General features: G+C 38.9%; 1 protein-coding gene across 2 annotated transcripts in view; it reads right to left on the bottom strand.

Annotated features, from left to right (window-relative positions):
- Positions 1-368: 368 nt before the first annotated feature.
- The window catches only part of UBL3 (ubiquitin like 3), a 57,043-nt gene continuing 39,799 nt past the window's right edge, over positions 369-17,612 (bottom strand). The window contains exons 2-5 of one of the 2 annotated variants that reach the window (NM_001012829.2): positions 11,342-11,450; positions 7,903-7,989; positions 2,512-2,589; positions 369-2,125 (exon numbers count right to left, since the gene is read on the bottom strand). In NM_001012829.2, coding sequence (NP_001012847.1) covers positions 2,073-2,125; positions 2,512-2,589; positions 7,903-7,989; positions 11,342-11,450 — 327 coding nt within the window. In that variant the 3' untranslated portion in view covers positions 369-2,072. Of the gene's footprint in view, positions 2,126-2,511; positions 2,590-7,902; positions 7,990-8,383; positions 11,451-17,612 lie in introns of those variants that run through there. The other variant, XM_046941898.1, reaches the window with a different exon arrangement.

Genomic DNA, 17,612 nt, shown 5'->3' with positions numbered 1-17,612 from the left:
ACATGAAACGAAGCTGCACAAGTCACTTACCGTGACTTACAAGTGCTTACCGTGAGAGCACACCTAAGGCCCTGCCCAGGAACTCCTTTGTGTGGTCACACGACAGGAATGTTCCCACCTTCCATTTAATTATTCGGTGCCGAAAACTCCATCCTTCTCTGAGGGGCTTCAAGCGCTGTCACAGCACTGGTTTGAAGCACTCAAAGCCTGCAATCACCACGCCAGTGAAAACAGAAACCGAAGAGAGAAATTCCACTAACAGTTCTCAGTGTCTGTTTTCCTTAAAATTCCTTATTTAGCTCCCAGATTAAGAAGTATTATTAAAGTCAGCTATGGACCCGACCACAGCCCTTCAAGCACCACCAAAATGCACTACAATATTTTTTTATTTAGTTTACAGGGGAGTCTATCAGTACAGGTTGCAGAAAGAAAATGTTTAGTGCTATTTACATTTTGTTTTAAAACTCTGCTCTATACAAATTTAATTCCGATCAGTATGAACAATATTTGTGTAAATCTACTGCATATAAAGCATTTCATCAAAGCAATAACAATGGATAAAATAACCAGATTACATTTGAATGATGCCAATCATTCAAAAAAAAAAAGATTATATAGAACATCTGTAAGAGTTGTGGACACGTAAGTACAGAACACAATGTCAACCTGTGACTTTCTTTTAAAGGCTAAAGCTATTTATATGGAATATTGTTCTATTATACTACACGCCAATCTATATTTAACTTCTATAGTTAAGTATTTTATAAGATTTTTATTAAATATATTCTACACATATTTGTAATTTCAGCCAGGAAGAATTCCTCCCCAGTGAAAAAAATATAAAATCTTTTATTTTTTTTATTTTTTTTATTTTATTTTTTATTTTTACAGGTTTAGATGAAACTAGCTCATGCTTTAGTGCTGTGCAAATTTCTTTAGCATATCAACGTTTAAATTATTGATATGAAATAAAAGAATGGCATCCTTTTAATTATGTATGCCTTTAAAAATCAGCTTCTGATTTAAATACAATTGCAAGCACTAATACCAAATGCAGATTACGTAAAGAAACAAAACTAGTACTATGGCAGAGGTTTTTCTTTTTGCTTTTTAAACTTTAATAATTCTTTTGAAGTCTCTAATGAGTAAGCATGACACTGGACACTAAGGTACAGATGAGAAAGTGACTGAAAAACACCAATTGTCAATATTCAAATACATAAAACTGATTAGTAGATGTTTTCTAACATTTATGCACAATAATAAAAGCCTATGAACTACAGGAAATTACCCCTCCCATATTAAGGCTAGGAAATGCACTCTCTGCACTTGTTTGTGCTGTCTGAATTAAGCACTCACCTAACGTACGAGATAAAGAGTGCACGCAGTAATGAAAAAGATTAGTTTCATCAGCCCTCTACAGAGTGCTTTAAATTACAGGCACATCGTTTTGTTTTTGTTTTAGTGAAAATATATATAGTTAGAGTTGGTTTAGTTAGCATTCTGTGCCAGGTCGGCCACCACTCAGGTTGACTCAGGTAGAATTGACTTAAGTTTTTCCCTTGATTTGGCCATAAATGAGATTTACTTTCATTACAGATATACTATTTTCCAGTGTTGCATTATACATTATAGGTTACTACTAGGTATCTCGAATATTGTTACAGACTGTTGATGAGAAATATACTGTCAACCATACGTAGTGCAAATTGCATCTAGAAAGCTTGACTAGTTAGATCCGGTTAATAGAGATTTTTGTGGTAGCAAAATGATTCCTGCTATGGAAAAGAACACGTTAAGTTTTCAGGAGATCAAATTCCTTCCAGAACTGATGGACTGTAGGATTACTCAACAAACAAAAAGCAGGAATTTTAAAAAAATGAAAGTGTTCACAGATCTTTCTCTTTAAAAAAAGACTAATGAGACAGTGTTCGTGTAATATTTCAGTTCCATGGATTTACAGACAGGCTCTTCCTACAGGTGTTTGAAGCAAGGTAGGGCCTCTTCTATTCCAGCAGCATGAAAGACAAAGACTATATTACATCACACTTAGCAGGTAAAGCTAACAGGGTTTACAGGATTACACAGCAATTGCTTTCTCCAGTTTTTTCACGGTTCCTTTGACCTGTGGAGCGAGAAGAAAGTTTTGCTTAGAAGCTGTTTCTAAAAGGATTAGATTGTTCTGTGTGTGAATACAGTATACTTAAGAGAAGAATGTAATAATTTTTAACTAAAAATAATGCATATTTTTATTATCTACATGCAAACAGATCAGGAATATTTTTTTAACAACAAAAACTGATGTTTTGAAGGTTTGGCTAAGTTTCTACATATTACAAAAATGCTAAAACAGAAAGGTAATTTCTTGCTCTTCTACAGACAACACATACAAAAATATTTTACTACTTCACAATCCCACAAGGTTTCTCTGCTACAAAATGCTTATAAAGCCTGAGACATGACTACTTTGCCACATATTTGAATAAGAAACATTTCTAGTGTACAGCTTACCTTGAGAATTTGGTTCTGGCAATGTCTCTCTAGCCACCAAATGCATCACTGTTGTTTTGCCAAAAGGAAGTTTTAATGCTGCAAAAGGAGAGAGAGATTTATAATACATTGCAGTAACCTTTTATCAATTGAAACCAATGTTGACCAGATTTGCACCTGTTCAGAAGCTCATGTGGCAAAAGTTTTGTATATTGCTATCTTAGGACCTAATAATAACAACTTAAGCCATGGTATTCTTAGGAATCATAGAATGGCCTGAGTTGAAAAGGACCACAATTATCATTAGTTTCAACCCCCTGCTATGTGCAGGGTCGCCAACCAGCAGACCAGGCTGCCCAGAGCCACATCCAGCCTGGCCTTGAATGCCTCCAGGGATGGGGTATCCACAGCCTCCTTGGGCAACCTGTTCCAGTGTGTCACCACCCTCTCTGTGAAAAACTTCCTCCTAATATCCAACCTAAACCTCCCCTGTCTCAGTTTAAAACCATTCCCCCTTGTCCTATCACTATCCACCCATGTAAACAGCCATTCCCCCTCCTGTTTATACGCTCCCTTCAAGTACTGGAAGGCCACAACGAGTCTCCCCAGAGCCTTGTCTTCTCCAAGCTAAACAAGCCCAAGTTCCCTCAACCTTTCCTCACAGGAGAAGTGCTCCAGCCCTCTGACACTCTTTTTAATAAGTCTAGTTGTCCCCTTCCGAGTGAAAGAGGAAGGCCAAGACTCAGGCACTAAGTGCCCTTTATTCATAAAGATGGGAAAAATGGCTGCTTCAGCCACTACGCTGTTAGTTCTGAGACATTCAAAATAGCAGCCACCACAGCAGAACTCATTCTCCTAAAATATACTTACATCCATGATGTGGATTTCTGAGATACAAAGTGTCTGCATCTTACTTTTTAATATTAAAGTGTGACATCACTGCATGTGCAAAGCATCGAATTTAGAAGACTTAAAATCAGATAAGCTACTCCTCGCAATGCTGCCTATGTGGGCCTTATTAACAAGTTCCACAATTCATTCTGCTTGCTGTTGAAACATTTTTTTCACACCCTGATTTAAACATGCCAGTGCAATGCTGCATTAAGGATTTATCACTGCAGTACAATACTTACCAAGGCTTCTATTCCCCTTGAAATCAAAATATTCACTGCTGTTCGTTATGTTTAATAAGTTCTTACCAGTAGGTTCAGCATTAAGAACTTAAAAGAATTTTTTACAACATTTTTGCATTATTTTAGGTTTGTTTCCTCACTCCTAATCCTAAGCACCTTTCTTAACTATTTTTCTAACATGCAAAGTAAAGATGCACTCTTTTTAAGGTGGCTTTTTTTTTTTTTCCCTTTTATAGAAGGAAAAAAGGGAGTGAGACATAGAAATGCAACAGTGGCTTCACCCTAAACACGCAAATCATTTTGACTTGAGTAGAATTCTTCCTCTTAAGTTCAATTTATTACTTCTGTTGTCTCATAGAGTGCATCAAATAATTTTACGTTGAATGAATGAACGTCTCATGGATCTGGAAGTGATTGAAGAGAAAATGCTTTTATTCATTTTAATCACTACCGCATAGATAGAGAATTGGGCAGTAAAATAAACAAACATGATTTGCTCACTACTTGTGTTTGATACAAGTCTAGCTGCAACACAGGCAATAAAAATGATTTAGTAGCCATGAATGTGAAGAAAAATCAAGTTCTGGTTATGACACCGGTGTAACATATGGAGGGCTACACAGATAACGTCCCTGAAGCAGCTGTATTGGAGGAATAGCTGTCTCTAGAAAAAACAGATGTGAAAGTTGCTTAGTATACTTGAAGCCTGCAACTAGAAGCTACTGACAGCCTGCAGACAGGATAAAGTATTTCGGACACTTATCTCTGTGATACAACTAATACTCTTTGCAGAGTTTTCAAGAGTCTGTTAAACTCAGTGTAAAATGATTTTCTTCCATTACATAAATTCTTGGGCCCAAGAAAGACCAAGATTTTACAAATTAATCACATTAGGGACATCTTACATAATATTAAGACATTCAAGGAGACTTGATTAGTGAGCCGTGGAGATTAATTATTTACAGTAATCAAGTAGAAAGTATGCTAATTTTTTTTTTTAATTAATTTATTCCAGCCAGTAGTTTGCATAGTTCACACAAGTTCTTATTAACAATTTCCAACAACTGTTTGCTTTGGAGCACCATGAAAGAAAGAAAGCTCCCTAAACTAAGCCCAGTAATCCTTTCCTGCTATCATCATTGCTCTTTCATTCTTTTGTCTCACTTAAACTAACCCTTTATTTAATTCCTTTCTCGTCTATGTAATTCTGCTTTTATTCCAGATTTTCTAATGTCAGATTTCCCTTCTCACTCTCTCTTCATTACGTGTACAGCACAGGGCAGGATGACTATCCCTCTTCTGTTAAGTAAGATATTGCCTATAGCCACTATCTAACAAGATGAAGAGAACCATCACTGATGTATTAACTCCCTAATTATTTCAATTATATTATTTCCAATGCAAACTGCAGACTAAACATATAAGTGAAGGATAAAATTTCCTGGAGGTTGAACAAGCAACTCTGCCTCTCTGATTCCCCCGCTCCTGGCACAGTCTGGAAACAGGAGGTCTGAAGCACCATAGGTGGCAAGACAAGCTTTATGGACACTTCTCTATTCCTTTACCACGTGTAATGTCGTATGCTTGGCTGTTTCACAGAACTGTAGGGATTGGAAGGGACCTCTGGAGATCATAAAGCCCAACCCCCCGCTAAAGCACGTGCCCTACCATAGTCTGCACAGGTAGACATCCAGCTGGGTCTTGAATGCCTCCATAGAATGAGACTCCACAACCTCTCTGGGCAACCTGTTCCAGCGCTCTGTCACCCTTACCGCACTGAGTTCTTCTGCATGTTAGTATGGAACTTCCTGTGTTCAAGTTTTGGGCCATTTCTCCTTGTACTACTGCTACACACCACTGAGAAGTGCCTGGCCTCATCCATCTACCTCCCATCTCTCTTTAGATATTTATAAACATTAATCAGATCCTCTCATCCAGTTTTGTCTTTCAGACATCGCATACAGCATTCTTAATAAAATCACAGAATTGTAGCAGGGACCTCTAGAGATGGAGTCCAACCCCCAAAATCATTTGATAATCATTTTACCAAATCATTTCAACAACATAGAACTCACCACCCAGATCAGCAATCCATTACACTGTCATAGCTGCTATTTATTCACAAGATAAATTGAACATATTTCTTGTGAACATATTTCTTGTGGCAGTCCATTCAGAAAAGGTGGTGAAATAAATGGTTCCTTTAGAACACACTTTTCCACTCTGAAGAGTCTTTTCTTTCAATTTGTCTATTTTTTTGGGGGGGGGATTCTGCATTTAAAAGAGTCTCAATTTTTATGCATCAGTGAGGCTACAGCAAGAACATTACTATGTCATTTTAAATGTGATCAAAATGGACTCCTGTTTAAAAAGCCACACCACACTGTTTCCTTGGAAACTCTTGTTTCAGTAGTTGATAAAGCTTCAGTACACAGTAAGTTCAAATTCCAGTCAATATTTCCTAATCACCTAAAACAAATAAAACACTAAGTGCTGTAGCAGTTACATAGAGCTGCAGATAGAAAAGCATAATGGAACTGTATTACAACGGCATCAGAAACTAAGTATTGTATTTAACAAGAAAGCTTTTCCCCCTACTTTTAAAATGGACCGGTTCACTTTGAGTTATTAGTAGAAACTTGGTAGTAATGAAATAACAGCCTTTTCAGGCTGCTACAGGAATTGTTGTTGCCCTTTGAGCTGTTTACCTCACTCCAGATAAATTCATTCCTACCACAGTAAGCCACTGTTTTACATTTTTTTTTATTTTATTTATTAAAAACAAGACAGCAGCAAAGATCTTTGAAAAACACTAACATACATGGCAGGTATGTCAGGTCCCTGGGGTAAAATCATGATGATTAAATCGCAACGCATGAGCGATTAACAATGAACTGAAATGCCCAGAACCAAAGCGTTTAGAACACGGGGATTGAGAGAAGGTAAAAGTCAACAGCACACAGCTATTATTTTTCAGCATAACTTGTTCAACAAATATTCAAGACTGCCTCAGGTTTAGACAGATATCAGTGAAGAGAACAAGCACTAGTAGTTAAAAACACTCACAGGTGAATGGTAAAGAAAACCCCATTTAGCTCTATTTGCCTGGAAAATGTAAGGCAAGATCCACGTCTGGAGTTGCAGACATGATCCAAGAGTTAACATTTGTCTTTCAGCCTTTCTCCAACCACTACTAGCTACAAACATTGGCACCGTGTAAACATACAAATTAAAGAGTGAATAAAAATCTCAGAGTTCTCTCAGCTGAATTGACAATGATCTTTTCAGTTTATATAGCAGCATTAAAAATGGATTTATATGGAGGGTAAACCTATTCTAAAAGTACACCATCAGCCAATGTTAGTAATGGTAGACAATGAATCAATGGCTTTATCATCCCAGTCACTCCATAATGGAAATACCATCATAAGCAGTCCAGAAATATTCCTTCCTGGTGCAGATGAACTTCAGAAACATTTCATTAGTGATTGCGTATTCCATTATCCTCTCTGTATAGCAATCAAGCAAACACATGAAACAAACACCCAGAGAAGGTAAGAATATTTATTTTCGAAATGGCTTGAAGAGAATATATTCATTGCAAAAGTTGCTATTAACTCCGTCAGCTTTTTAGAGATGAAAGGAAAGATCACTGTCACAAATTTGTGTCACACCTCCATCCAAGAGAGCCATCTACAAAAGTACGTAACTGCAGAAAAACTTGCCACAAGGGGGCATAATTGAATTGCATTCTCTGAGTAGGTGAAGTGGAGCCATTTACTTTTATTTTCACCTAACTATGCAGTTGTATCCCTGGGAGAGCACTGGACAGCAAGAATGCCTCCCCTCATTCTCATTCACGGGGTGTCTGTCTTCATTGCACTAAGGTTTAAAGCACTGTTTACTCAATTATCATAATCTTTATCCCATATTTTGAAACACTGAAGTGTTTATGTAGTAACTTGCCCTCAAATCAGGGTAAGAAAAGTGGAAAAAATCTTCCATTTGGCAAGGCAACAAATAAAAGCAGCATCATCTATTTCTGCAGGAGTCTAAACTGACCAGTTGGTACATCCCCAACTTTAACAACTAGTCATAACAGAACAGAAAAACACAAGATAAGATACAATATGCCATTCCACGCCTAAGGAAAACAGTACAAAACAAATCATACTGCGATCCTGAACAGGAAAGTAACATTTACTGCACTGGAAAAGAAATAATAATAAAAATGCTCTTGGCCTTGTTGTAGCATGGATAATGAAAATGACTTTCATACCTCCTAGTGTCACATTGCCATGAAGAAACCTCCCTTGATAAATAAGCCGCAAGATATTTGGACTGCTGACTTGTTCTTCTTCCCAATCTGAAAAGGAAGAGAATTCTCAGTTATGTTGCAGTAACACCTCCTGTTATTTCTCATGCTTTCCCCCAGGAAGGAAACTGGTAGCAGAACTCTCCTGCATGAGACACTGAAGAGAGCACAGACTGAAGACAGACAATTCAACTGAACTGCGTTCTGAAATTCATTTGACACTAGACACTGAAACGTCTAGTTGCATGCCTGCAAGTGTAAGTATTATTAACTTATCTCACCGACTGCACGAGATACTTAAGATGCATATGTACAAGTCCTGAAGAACATACTTCTAAGGGTAACCTGGCTCCTGCTTACACTGAGGCTTAATACTAATACTGAGGCTAAAAACTGTGCTCCTTCCTTCTTTCCTTCCATAGCTCAGGGGGTTCTCAAGCCGTACTCATCCTCCCCACTTGGCTGTCTAACTGGAGCCTTTCTCCAGCACTGAGAAGCAGTCGCATCCAGCAGTGCATGTGACCGGTCATTTGAAACAGGGCTCCCAGATCACACAACTGAGCTCGCTGTGGGCTGCTCAGCGGCGCTCGATGCCGACCAGCTTGAGCCAGTTCCATGTCCAGAGGCGGCAGGGAACTGAACAGCCCAAACAGTCGCTGCAGGGAGGCCGAACAGAGGGCTCTCACAGAGGAGACATTTACTGGTATGTTTTAAGGAACGTCTCCAAGAACAATCTGGGTATGTTTTTATGGAGCAAATAGCGATTCGGGAAAAACAAGCATACATTTTCCTATAATGCATTTCCCATAACTCCTAGGCTGCAATAAATCATTTATAAGCCGAGATGATCATTTCCTAGTCTTTCACTGTTCCCTGTAAAATATGAACAAATACATCTGCACTTTGCTTTTGGAATAAACATAAAAACCTTTAAATGTTGCATTTAAATGGGCTCTCTGGGAGCAGTCTTCTGTCTCTCAGCTGACCAGATATCTGCTAACAGCTGCTCACAAATGTGCTCTTTTGCAGCTTTTGTAGTGTTTGTATACCAGAATGAATATTCAGCAGGGGATGGTGACCGAAGACAGAGGCCAACCTGTTAACTGGGAACATACAATTAGCACACAGACAGCGGCAAGGCACCACAAAAGGAGAACTGAAAAGGGGAAAGGAGGCAAGCAGTGGGCAGCCGGTGGGAGCATGAGGGTGGCCGGGTGGGTAGGCAGGGCAGCAGCTGTAGGGTCACTGAGCGCAGGCCTGGGCTACACGCTTTGATAAAACTTGGCAACCGGAGCCATTTCAATTACTGCCACTGGTTGTCTGATTCAATTGTCTGGCAACAAGAGCACGTGCCATTTCTGCTGTGTTGGGAGGACTAAGCTAAGAATTGGAATTATCACATTGCTAGGAGAAACTACTCTTTGGATGGTACCAGGTTTACGTAATTATATTTACTCCATAACATCTGAACTGCAGAGACTCTGGTCGTAAAGATCTGCCAATTTACAGTACCATAGTGATACAGAACAGCAACCAGAAGACAACAGACTGTATTTTGGCAGAGGTATTTCCTCACTGTTAACCTGCCAATTTACCCATCTTTTTAATTCTTGGCCTGCAATCCAAAACATTTCTGACACTATTTCAATTTTCAAATTCCACTGATGACTAAGGGAGTCAAGGAGAAAATATTTACCTGACTTTATTTCTTCTTATTATTAAAGCTTAACTGATAATTCCTGATCAAAACATCCTTTAAAGTTATTTAGAAGAAAAGGGATGCAAGAGAATAGGAAACCTACCTACATTGTATACATGGATATTAACTTAGCATTCTCCACTATAAGCCAGGAAATCCTTAATCAACAATTGCATTACCAAAGGAGGAAGAGAGGTTTGGCTTAAGTTCGCTAGCATGTGACTAAAGATACTTCATGGTTGGTTTTTTCCTTCCCACAAGATCATGACAAGTCACGACGACAGTAAAAACAGTGATTTCATATCCTCTCCATTTCAAATAAACTTTTGTTCTCGTTCGGATTTCTCAGTCCCACAGCACAGAAGAGTGCTCTCACTTAAAAAACAGCTAATAGGCTAATAACATATATGAAAACCTATACACTTTTCCCAAGTAGTTTTTTCCTCAGTCTTTTAAATTGCTGCTATCCTTCTTTGTGCAGGCAATTAAATATTCACGAAGAAGATTCCGAGTACTCCCGTGGGATACCAGGTAATCGAACTGATGCCTCCCATGTCCAGTTCTGTTTTTCCTTTTCTTCAAGATGAGATTTTTAAAGGGTGAGTTTCTTCTCAAATGTAAACTCAGTCTGCAACCTTCAAGCTCTTCACGTGGTAGTAAGAGCAGATCATATTAGAAACATATCATTCAGAAATCAGCAAATTTCTTAGTGTAGAAGTGTTGTGTGTCTAATATTTCAGATGACTACAAGCCTTTTCTTTCGTTATTTATTTTACTAAATGTATAGTGCTACATATATAATGCTACATTCCAGCAAAACAAGCAACCACAAAAGCTCCTGTTCTTACTGACCTCAAAGATGGCAAGCTTACAGTCTAAAATACAGATTATCATCAACTTTTTGGCATGGTGCATTATCTATTCCACCTCAGTGACTAAGACACAACTGAAACAGATATTGTAGTGTTGTCAATTTGTGCAAATAATAGTCTTTTTCATCATCAAAATAGTAACCCAGATGAAATCCTGTACCAAAGGAAGCATTTTCTTTCATCATATGTAAAGCTATGTCTGTGCTTTGGCTATTTTCCCATGAAATCATACTCACGGAAAACAGTAGCACTTTGTCTTTATAGAACTATTCACATATGTGAATAATACACCTTAGTCTTCAATTCCAATTTACAAGAGTAGTATTCCTGCATAGCATCGAATATATTCATATAAACAGTCTTAGTTCCCCCTCTGTCTTTTAATTCGTATTAAAATGTTCTTTTATACTTCATTTTTCCCTGGGAAAATATTTATACAGATCCTTTCCATGGTAAGGCAGCACGTGAGAAAAACCTGAGACTCAATACAACAAATGTGTTTCTGTGACACACTATGTTTTCCCACTAGCTGTCCTCACATAAGTAGTTTTGTATCTTCAGCATTTTGAGGTCTTCCACTTATCATATCCTCTACCAAAATTAACCAAGTATCTAAAGATAAAGAAGTAGCTTCAGTCTGGAAAAGCGAGTTTTAGAAACAAAGTGGGAAACAGTCAAGACATCTAAACCTAAGAAACAAAACAAAGGCAAGATGACGATTTTACTTTATGTAAATCTGAATGTTGAGAACACATTTATTAGCATTTTAGTCTGAAAACACGGGGGAGCTTCAAGCTTGCCATTAAAATGCCGAAGGCACACAGGTACTTACCCATTGGCCAGTTGTCATACACATGTTTTGCAATATCTGCAGCAGAGTCATTTGGTGAGAATAAGAACTCTTTCGTTTTTCCGCTTACCAAGATGAGGCGCAAATTTATCTGTAAATAAAATGCACTATTAGGAAAAGAACTGGAGAAAGCTTAATTATATATATATATATATATATTTTTAAACACATTACTAAAAAGTTGTCATTGGTTTTGGAAAATAATTTTCCCAAAGCGATCTGACAATACACTCAGATGGTGTTAAAAATTGGGGCAAACTAGGAAGATAAAATTTTAACAGCTGACATTTCTGATGTTGAACACCAGAAGACTGTGATAGGTAGTGACCAAATTGAGGGTAACCACTAGAACACCCTTTTAGCAGAATATGAAAGAAGTCTGCCAAGAACCACTAGCAACATATCACCTTGAATAAGAAGAAAAACAAACCTGGAAAATTAACCTGTAGACATAGCATTGAAAAACTTGTATTTGAGTAGTCTGTGCACTTAAGTAAAAGACCTCCACTGTGATATTTATGAGCCCAGATATTTCACCCACTGCATCTCCTACAAAACACATCCTTTCTTGGTCCCAGCTGCCATGGAACTCTGTCTTCCAAATGCAAAGCTTTTTTCCAGCACTGCCACATTGCTACAAGTAAAACTGTTGAGATCCACGTGCAATACAGCAACACAGCATATCATAGTTGTTTGGTTTTTTTGTTTTTTTTTTTTTTAAGATAATTCATATAAAGAGCTTGTTATGAATGATTTGCACTGCAAAAAGAAATTAGATTTGGGTTCCACAAGCGACTACTAGCAAGGTCCACCAAGAGTATCTGTGTAAGCAGCACTTGCAATGTCTAGGACAAGTAGGAATCTAACCACTTCACGTTTTGGCCTACAAGCCTGAATCTGTGTAAGCAGCACTTGCAATGTCTAGGACAAGTAGGAATCTAACCACTTCACGTTTTGGCCTACAAGCCTGAATCCTATCAAGTTTTAGGAAGGCCCTGGCAACCTAACTGCTCAGGTGCTTTTTCAGATCCAACTCTCATGTTGCATCCCACATTCACAAAAATCTTTCTTCTTACAATTATTTTTTTGTTGGAAATAAGGAAATTCTTCTTCTAGTTCAGATACAAAAGGAAAAATTTATAGTGAAGCCCAACTCTCAAGGCTTCTGCAGGGTCAAATATCTCAGTTACAGCCCTGCATCATCTATCCATTTTTCTGGTTACTTATGAAGCCTAATCTACCTTAAATGCTTTGGCTTGGATTCATTTCAGCTATCTTAGAGAATCTACTCCAGTAGAAGTAGCCAAGTTATGGTCTCCATCATGGTCCACACTTCATCAAGGCTACCTCACCAAGTACCGTATGCAGTTATGAGCACTACAACATAAGGACATCAAACTATTAGAAGGGTCCAGTGGACAAGGTGTGTGAAGAGCGGCTGAGGCCTTTGGTGTGCTCAGCCCAGAGCAGAGCAGGCTGAGGGGAGGCCTGATGGCGGCTGCAGCTCCTCACAGGGAGCGGAGGGGCAGCGCTGAGCTCTGCTCTCTGTGACAGCGACAGGGCCCGAGGGAACGGCATGGAGCTGCGTCAGGGGAGGGGCGGCTGGGGGTGAGGGAAAGGGTCTGCACCAGAGGGCGGTGGGCATGGAACAGCCTGCCCAGGGCAGTGGGCACGGCCCAAGTGCTGGAGCTCAGGGAGCGTCTGGACAGCGCTGTCAGACGTACAGATTGGATTTGGGGTGGTGCTGTGTGAAGCCAGGGATTAGACTCAATGATTCTTGTGGGCCTCTTCCTACTCTAAATATTCTGTAATACGAAAACGACCCTTCCAAAAACTAATTTAGTCTCTAGTTCAAAATGTAGCACAGGCAAATTCACATCAGAGCTCTGTGCCCTCCCATTCCCTTGTTAAGGTCTGTACGAAACCAAAAGCTCTGCCTCGGCCCTGGGAAGAAGGTAACCAGGATCTGTTTATGAGGAAAGGCCACCACCACTGTCCAAGCGTCACCGCGTTATCCCTGCCTGCATGGAACACAGGAAATCACACAGAATCCTCGAGAACAGAAGCTCCAGGAGTGCTGTTTAGTCACGGGACTACATTCAGGAAATTCAGAACACACCTGGGCTGGAAGTGCTGCGGTTCCATTTTCACTGACATTTCCAGCGTGATTAAGGAATTATTTCCAAATCTCACCAAGATTTAGTAGCAAAAGAAGACCAAGACTCACTACTCCCACTGACTCCAAAAAACTGCAACTTCAAGTTCTATGACTACATTTGGCAATGGTCAGGCTATGCCACTTGTCATTTTGCTTGTATCATCTTTCAGTTGAAATAGTTCCTCCCAGCCCTTCAACAGTCTCCACCTGTGTATTTATAGGCAACACAGATGATTTCTTTAGTTGGACTGCACAAGACACACTCTTCAAACTCTCTCTGAAGAGACACCATTTCCCTCTTAGCTGTCTGTCTCTCTACACATTTCAGTTTTTCTTTCTCTCCTCAAGCCAGATGACTATTTCTGCAGTGTACCAAATGATGTTCCACCAGCTGCTGCTTATAACACCACCAGTAGTTTCCTCCATGTACTGGAAACATCCTCTGTGTCTGCCTCCCAAGAATACATAGACCTCCTTCATAACCACTCCACGCTGTTAGTTCAGTCACTATGTAGCCCAACCAACCTTCATCCTTTCCACCTTCATCCTTTTCCATTATTTAGCCTCAGAGCATATAACTGACATTTGAACTGTAATGCCCTAGAGCTCCACATTTCATTCTACTTGTATTGCTCCATTTCTCCCAGGGAAAGGAGAAAGGAGACTGGTGGAAAGAAGTTGGCAAAACCTTATTTTGAGCCACAGAAATGTTTGAGATCTCCCCAATTTCTGGGCCCGAGGCCTATGAAATCACCCACACATTTCCATACAACCCTTCTTTCTATGGAGAGAAGATTTTTTGAACTTTGTGTCATCCACAAATTTTAACAGCAACATCCTCTATGCATACCTTTGTCATTAAAGGAGTAGCATGAAGTAAGACTGGTCTAAAAATTAATCCACAAAAATTCCAGTAATGAGCTCTCTCTGACCCAGCTTCCCCCAGCTCTCAGTTCCTTTATATTAGGCCCTTATACACTTGCATTTTCTCTCCTAAATCCTAGTTTCTCCAATTTAACCAACAGTTTGCAATCTGGCATCACATCAGTTGGTTTGATCTGAATATGTGCATACTATAAAAATTTCTATTTAGAAAATCAGTTCTTTTCAGCAGAAGTCAGTTTGCCATCATCTGGCTTTCAGAAGTGCAGCGTGCTGCCTTCCACTCCACTTTCTCTATACCTCATTATCTTTAATTATCCTTTAAGCGTTAATGCATCTCATTACAACCCCAACAGACTGCCAAAAATTTAGGAGGTTTAGACTGTGTCACAAGCTGTTATTGTACTAGGGAATGGGCTGCCTGTTTAACAAACAAACAAACCAACCAACCCCAAATATTCAGCAGCAGCAGTGTCTGCTGTGCACACTCGTAGACAAAATGAGAAGCTTTCTTCCCTAGCAGCTTTCCTCCATCTTCACCTCCCCACAACATCTACGTCCCCTATTCCTGACCATCTTGTTCCCTCTAGCCAAGTAGTTCCCCAGCTGCGAGTTTATGCATATTATCTAAGGATTTATTTTCCTTTATCAGTGTGTAGTTTATCTGTGGTGGGGTTTACATGTTCTAAAGATGAGAACACCTTCCTAGGCAGTGAATATTTCTATCACCAAACTACCAGCTCCTTTGAATTTTGGGATCTCCTGCAAGGAGATGATTGTAAAAAAAACAATATTCAAAGAATATTAGCCATGCTCAGTACTTAAAATATTATTAGAATACAGCATTAATATAGAATTGAAGCTATTCTTCAGCTAGCATTACATTCAGGAGGCTTGTTTCTTTGTATTTTCACTGCAGAGTTTTGAAATTGCCAGGCACACTGAAGTGAATGCAGAAAGGAGAACACTGTAGAGAAATAACTAAAACTGATGTTGCTTCCTATAAAGTTTGATTAAATCTTACTTCTGCAGTTAATATACAATGCAAAAAATAAAATCAATATAAGCTCAATACAAGCACCAGGGGAAAAAAAATACAAGAAATATTAGTTTCTTCTTTCCCCTCCCAAGATAGATTTCCTAACAGTGCTGCAGAATATTTCTTATAGCCTATCAAATACAAAACGCACATCAAGACAGACTAATAATTCTACAGGATATACTACAAAATGAGTAAACCAGGAGAGGAATATTATCATTTAAAAAATTACCATCAAATATTATCAGAAGCCCAAAATAAATCTTTAAATCAGTAAAACAGATGTGCATGAAATGCAGGGAAACAGCTGCTCTAATAAAAGCTTAAAGTATTTTCTTATTTATAGTACAGCATGCCACTGATGTGTAGTTTGCATGTTTGTCTATATATACATGCATAAAAGATAAATATACCTTTGTAATGCTATTTCTTAATCTTGGCCTGAAGGAATCTTAATCTTCAGTTGCACATCACATTACCTCCAAGAGTTTGGAAGCAAAGAATCCCAGAACTTGTCCTGAAATTTAGAGCCTCATTTTGATCCTCTCAGGAGCACTGGGAAAAGTTAATTGCTTACAACTGCTGCACTTCTTATTCTGTGTGTCTGAGAATTCTACTCCAAACAAACTTGAAGGGGAATCTCAAACAAATCTTTTGGCAAAATGCCACCGATGAAAGTCCACATGTAAAAAGAAATGCACGTGTGCAAGTAGTGGAAACAGAAAAGTCTTGGTTGGCTCAGTAGAGAAATTTTGACATGGAAGCAGTCCATTTAAAACTTTCAAGTTACCAGATGATTCTTTTAGCAATAGTTCTATTTTCTATGGTAGAAATTTTCAAGCAACTTGTACATTTCGAGATAATATGCTTACAGCCCCTCCTCCTTCCTTGCTGAAGGAGTTCTGGTCCGACAATACTCCCGACATTCTTCTGGTCCTGACAAGTTTGCTCACTCACAGGGAGGTAATGACTGTCCTGGCTATGGGCTACCAAAGGAAATTCCAGACTTCTGTAACAGTAAACTGAGTAAGGGTCACAGACTTCCATTTCCACATTATAGCAACAACTGGTAGTGAAGGAATTAGCTCAGAAGAGCGATGGGCTCAGAAGTAGGATTAAATACAACTTGTACGAAAATACAACTGGTGGATGATGTCCCCTCTGGAGGGTTATATAATTGTCCATTCTGTTCGTGATCTCAAGCATGCAAACTCTGTCCTCTCCCACTACACACCACAACCAACATAGATTTATTAACTACAGCTACAGTGACCACCACACCAATTGCATTACAGATGTAGTAAAAAAAAAACCAGGGTGCAAGATTATACACTGTAAACCGAAAAAAAAGGATGCACAGAAGATTGTAGTAACAACTGCTGTGCAACTGCAACTTTTGGAACCAAAATTTGAGTCATGTACATGCAGAAGCAAAGTAACCTCACAGCTAAAGTTAAAGGAATGTGAAGTCTCAATAGCAAGAAATGGGAGATTTGCAGCCAGAATACTTCTTGATGATTGAGTGACTTTCACCTAAACAAATTATGTTGTTATCAATTTTAGGCTCTAGTAACAACTTAAGATTCCTCCCATCTTATTATTAAAACACAGAAGAGAAAGAAGAGAAAGAGCCTCATATCACCATATGCTATACCAGATCACATTTAAACAGCTTTTCTTCAGCTGTATTTAAGATTAAAATGCATGCAAGAATATTTTTGCCCCTTTTCCTAACAGATGTGAACTTTCAATTAAACAGTGGACCAGAAGGGGAAAAATTGAGACAACATCATTCAGAAATAGAGACTGATGCTTCACTTTTCAAAATCCTACTTCATATTTTTACAAAAGAAGTTTGTTGTTCCAAAGATGCATCAGTGCCAGATGACTGTAGCGCAAAAAGAGAAACCTGCTCAATTTCTACTCTACTAACTGAATTCCACCAGATTCATTTCAGAGGCTAAACCGAACCTGACCAAGAGCCTAAATGCAAGAGCAGCATTACACAAGCCATGTCCATAGGAACCTGCAAGTTCTAGACTCCCATTCACTCCTAAGGTAGGTATCTCATGTAATCCTCTCTAAATGTATCCACCTGGATTTAACTGAGAATTGTAGTTTTCATTTTCACTGAGAGGATGCTCCAGATCCTGAGCGTTCTATGGAGTGAAACT

This window comes from Gallus gallus, chromosome 1 (assembly GCF_016699485.2).
Source record: "Gallus gallus isolate bGalGal1 chromosome 1, bGalGal1.mat.broiler.GRCg7b, whole genome shotgun sequence".
NCBI lineage: Eukaryota > Metazoa > Chordata > Aves > Galliformes > Phasianidae > Gallus > Gallus gallus.
The sequence above is the reverse complement of the archived record's forward strand: the minus strand, read 5'-3'. Positions and strand labels throughout refer to the sequence as shown.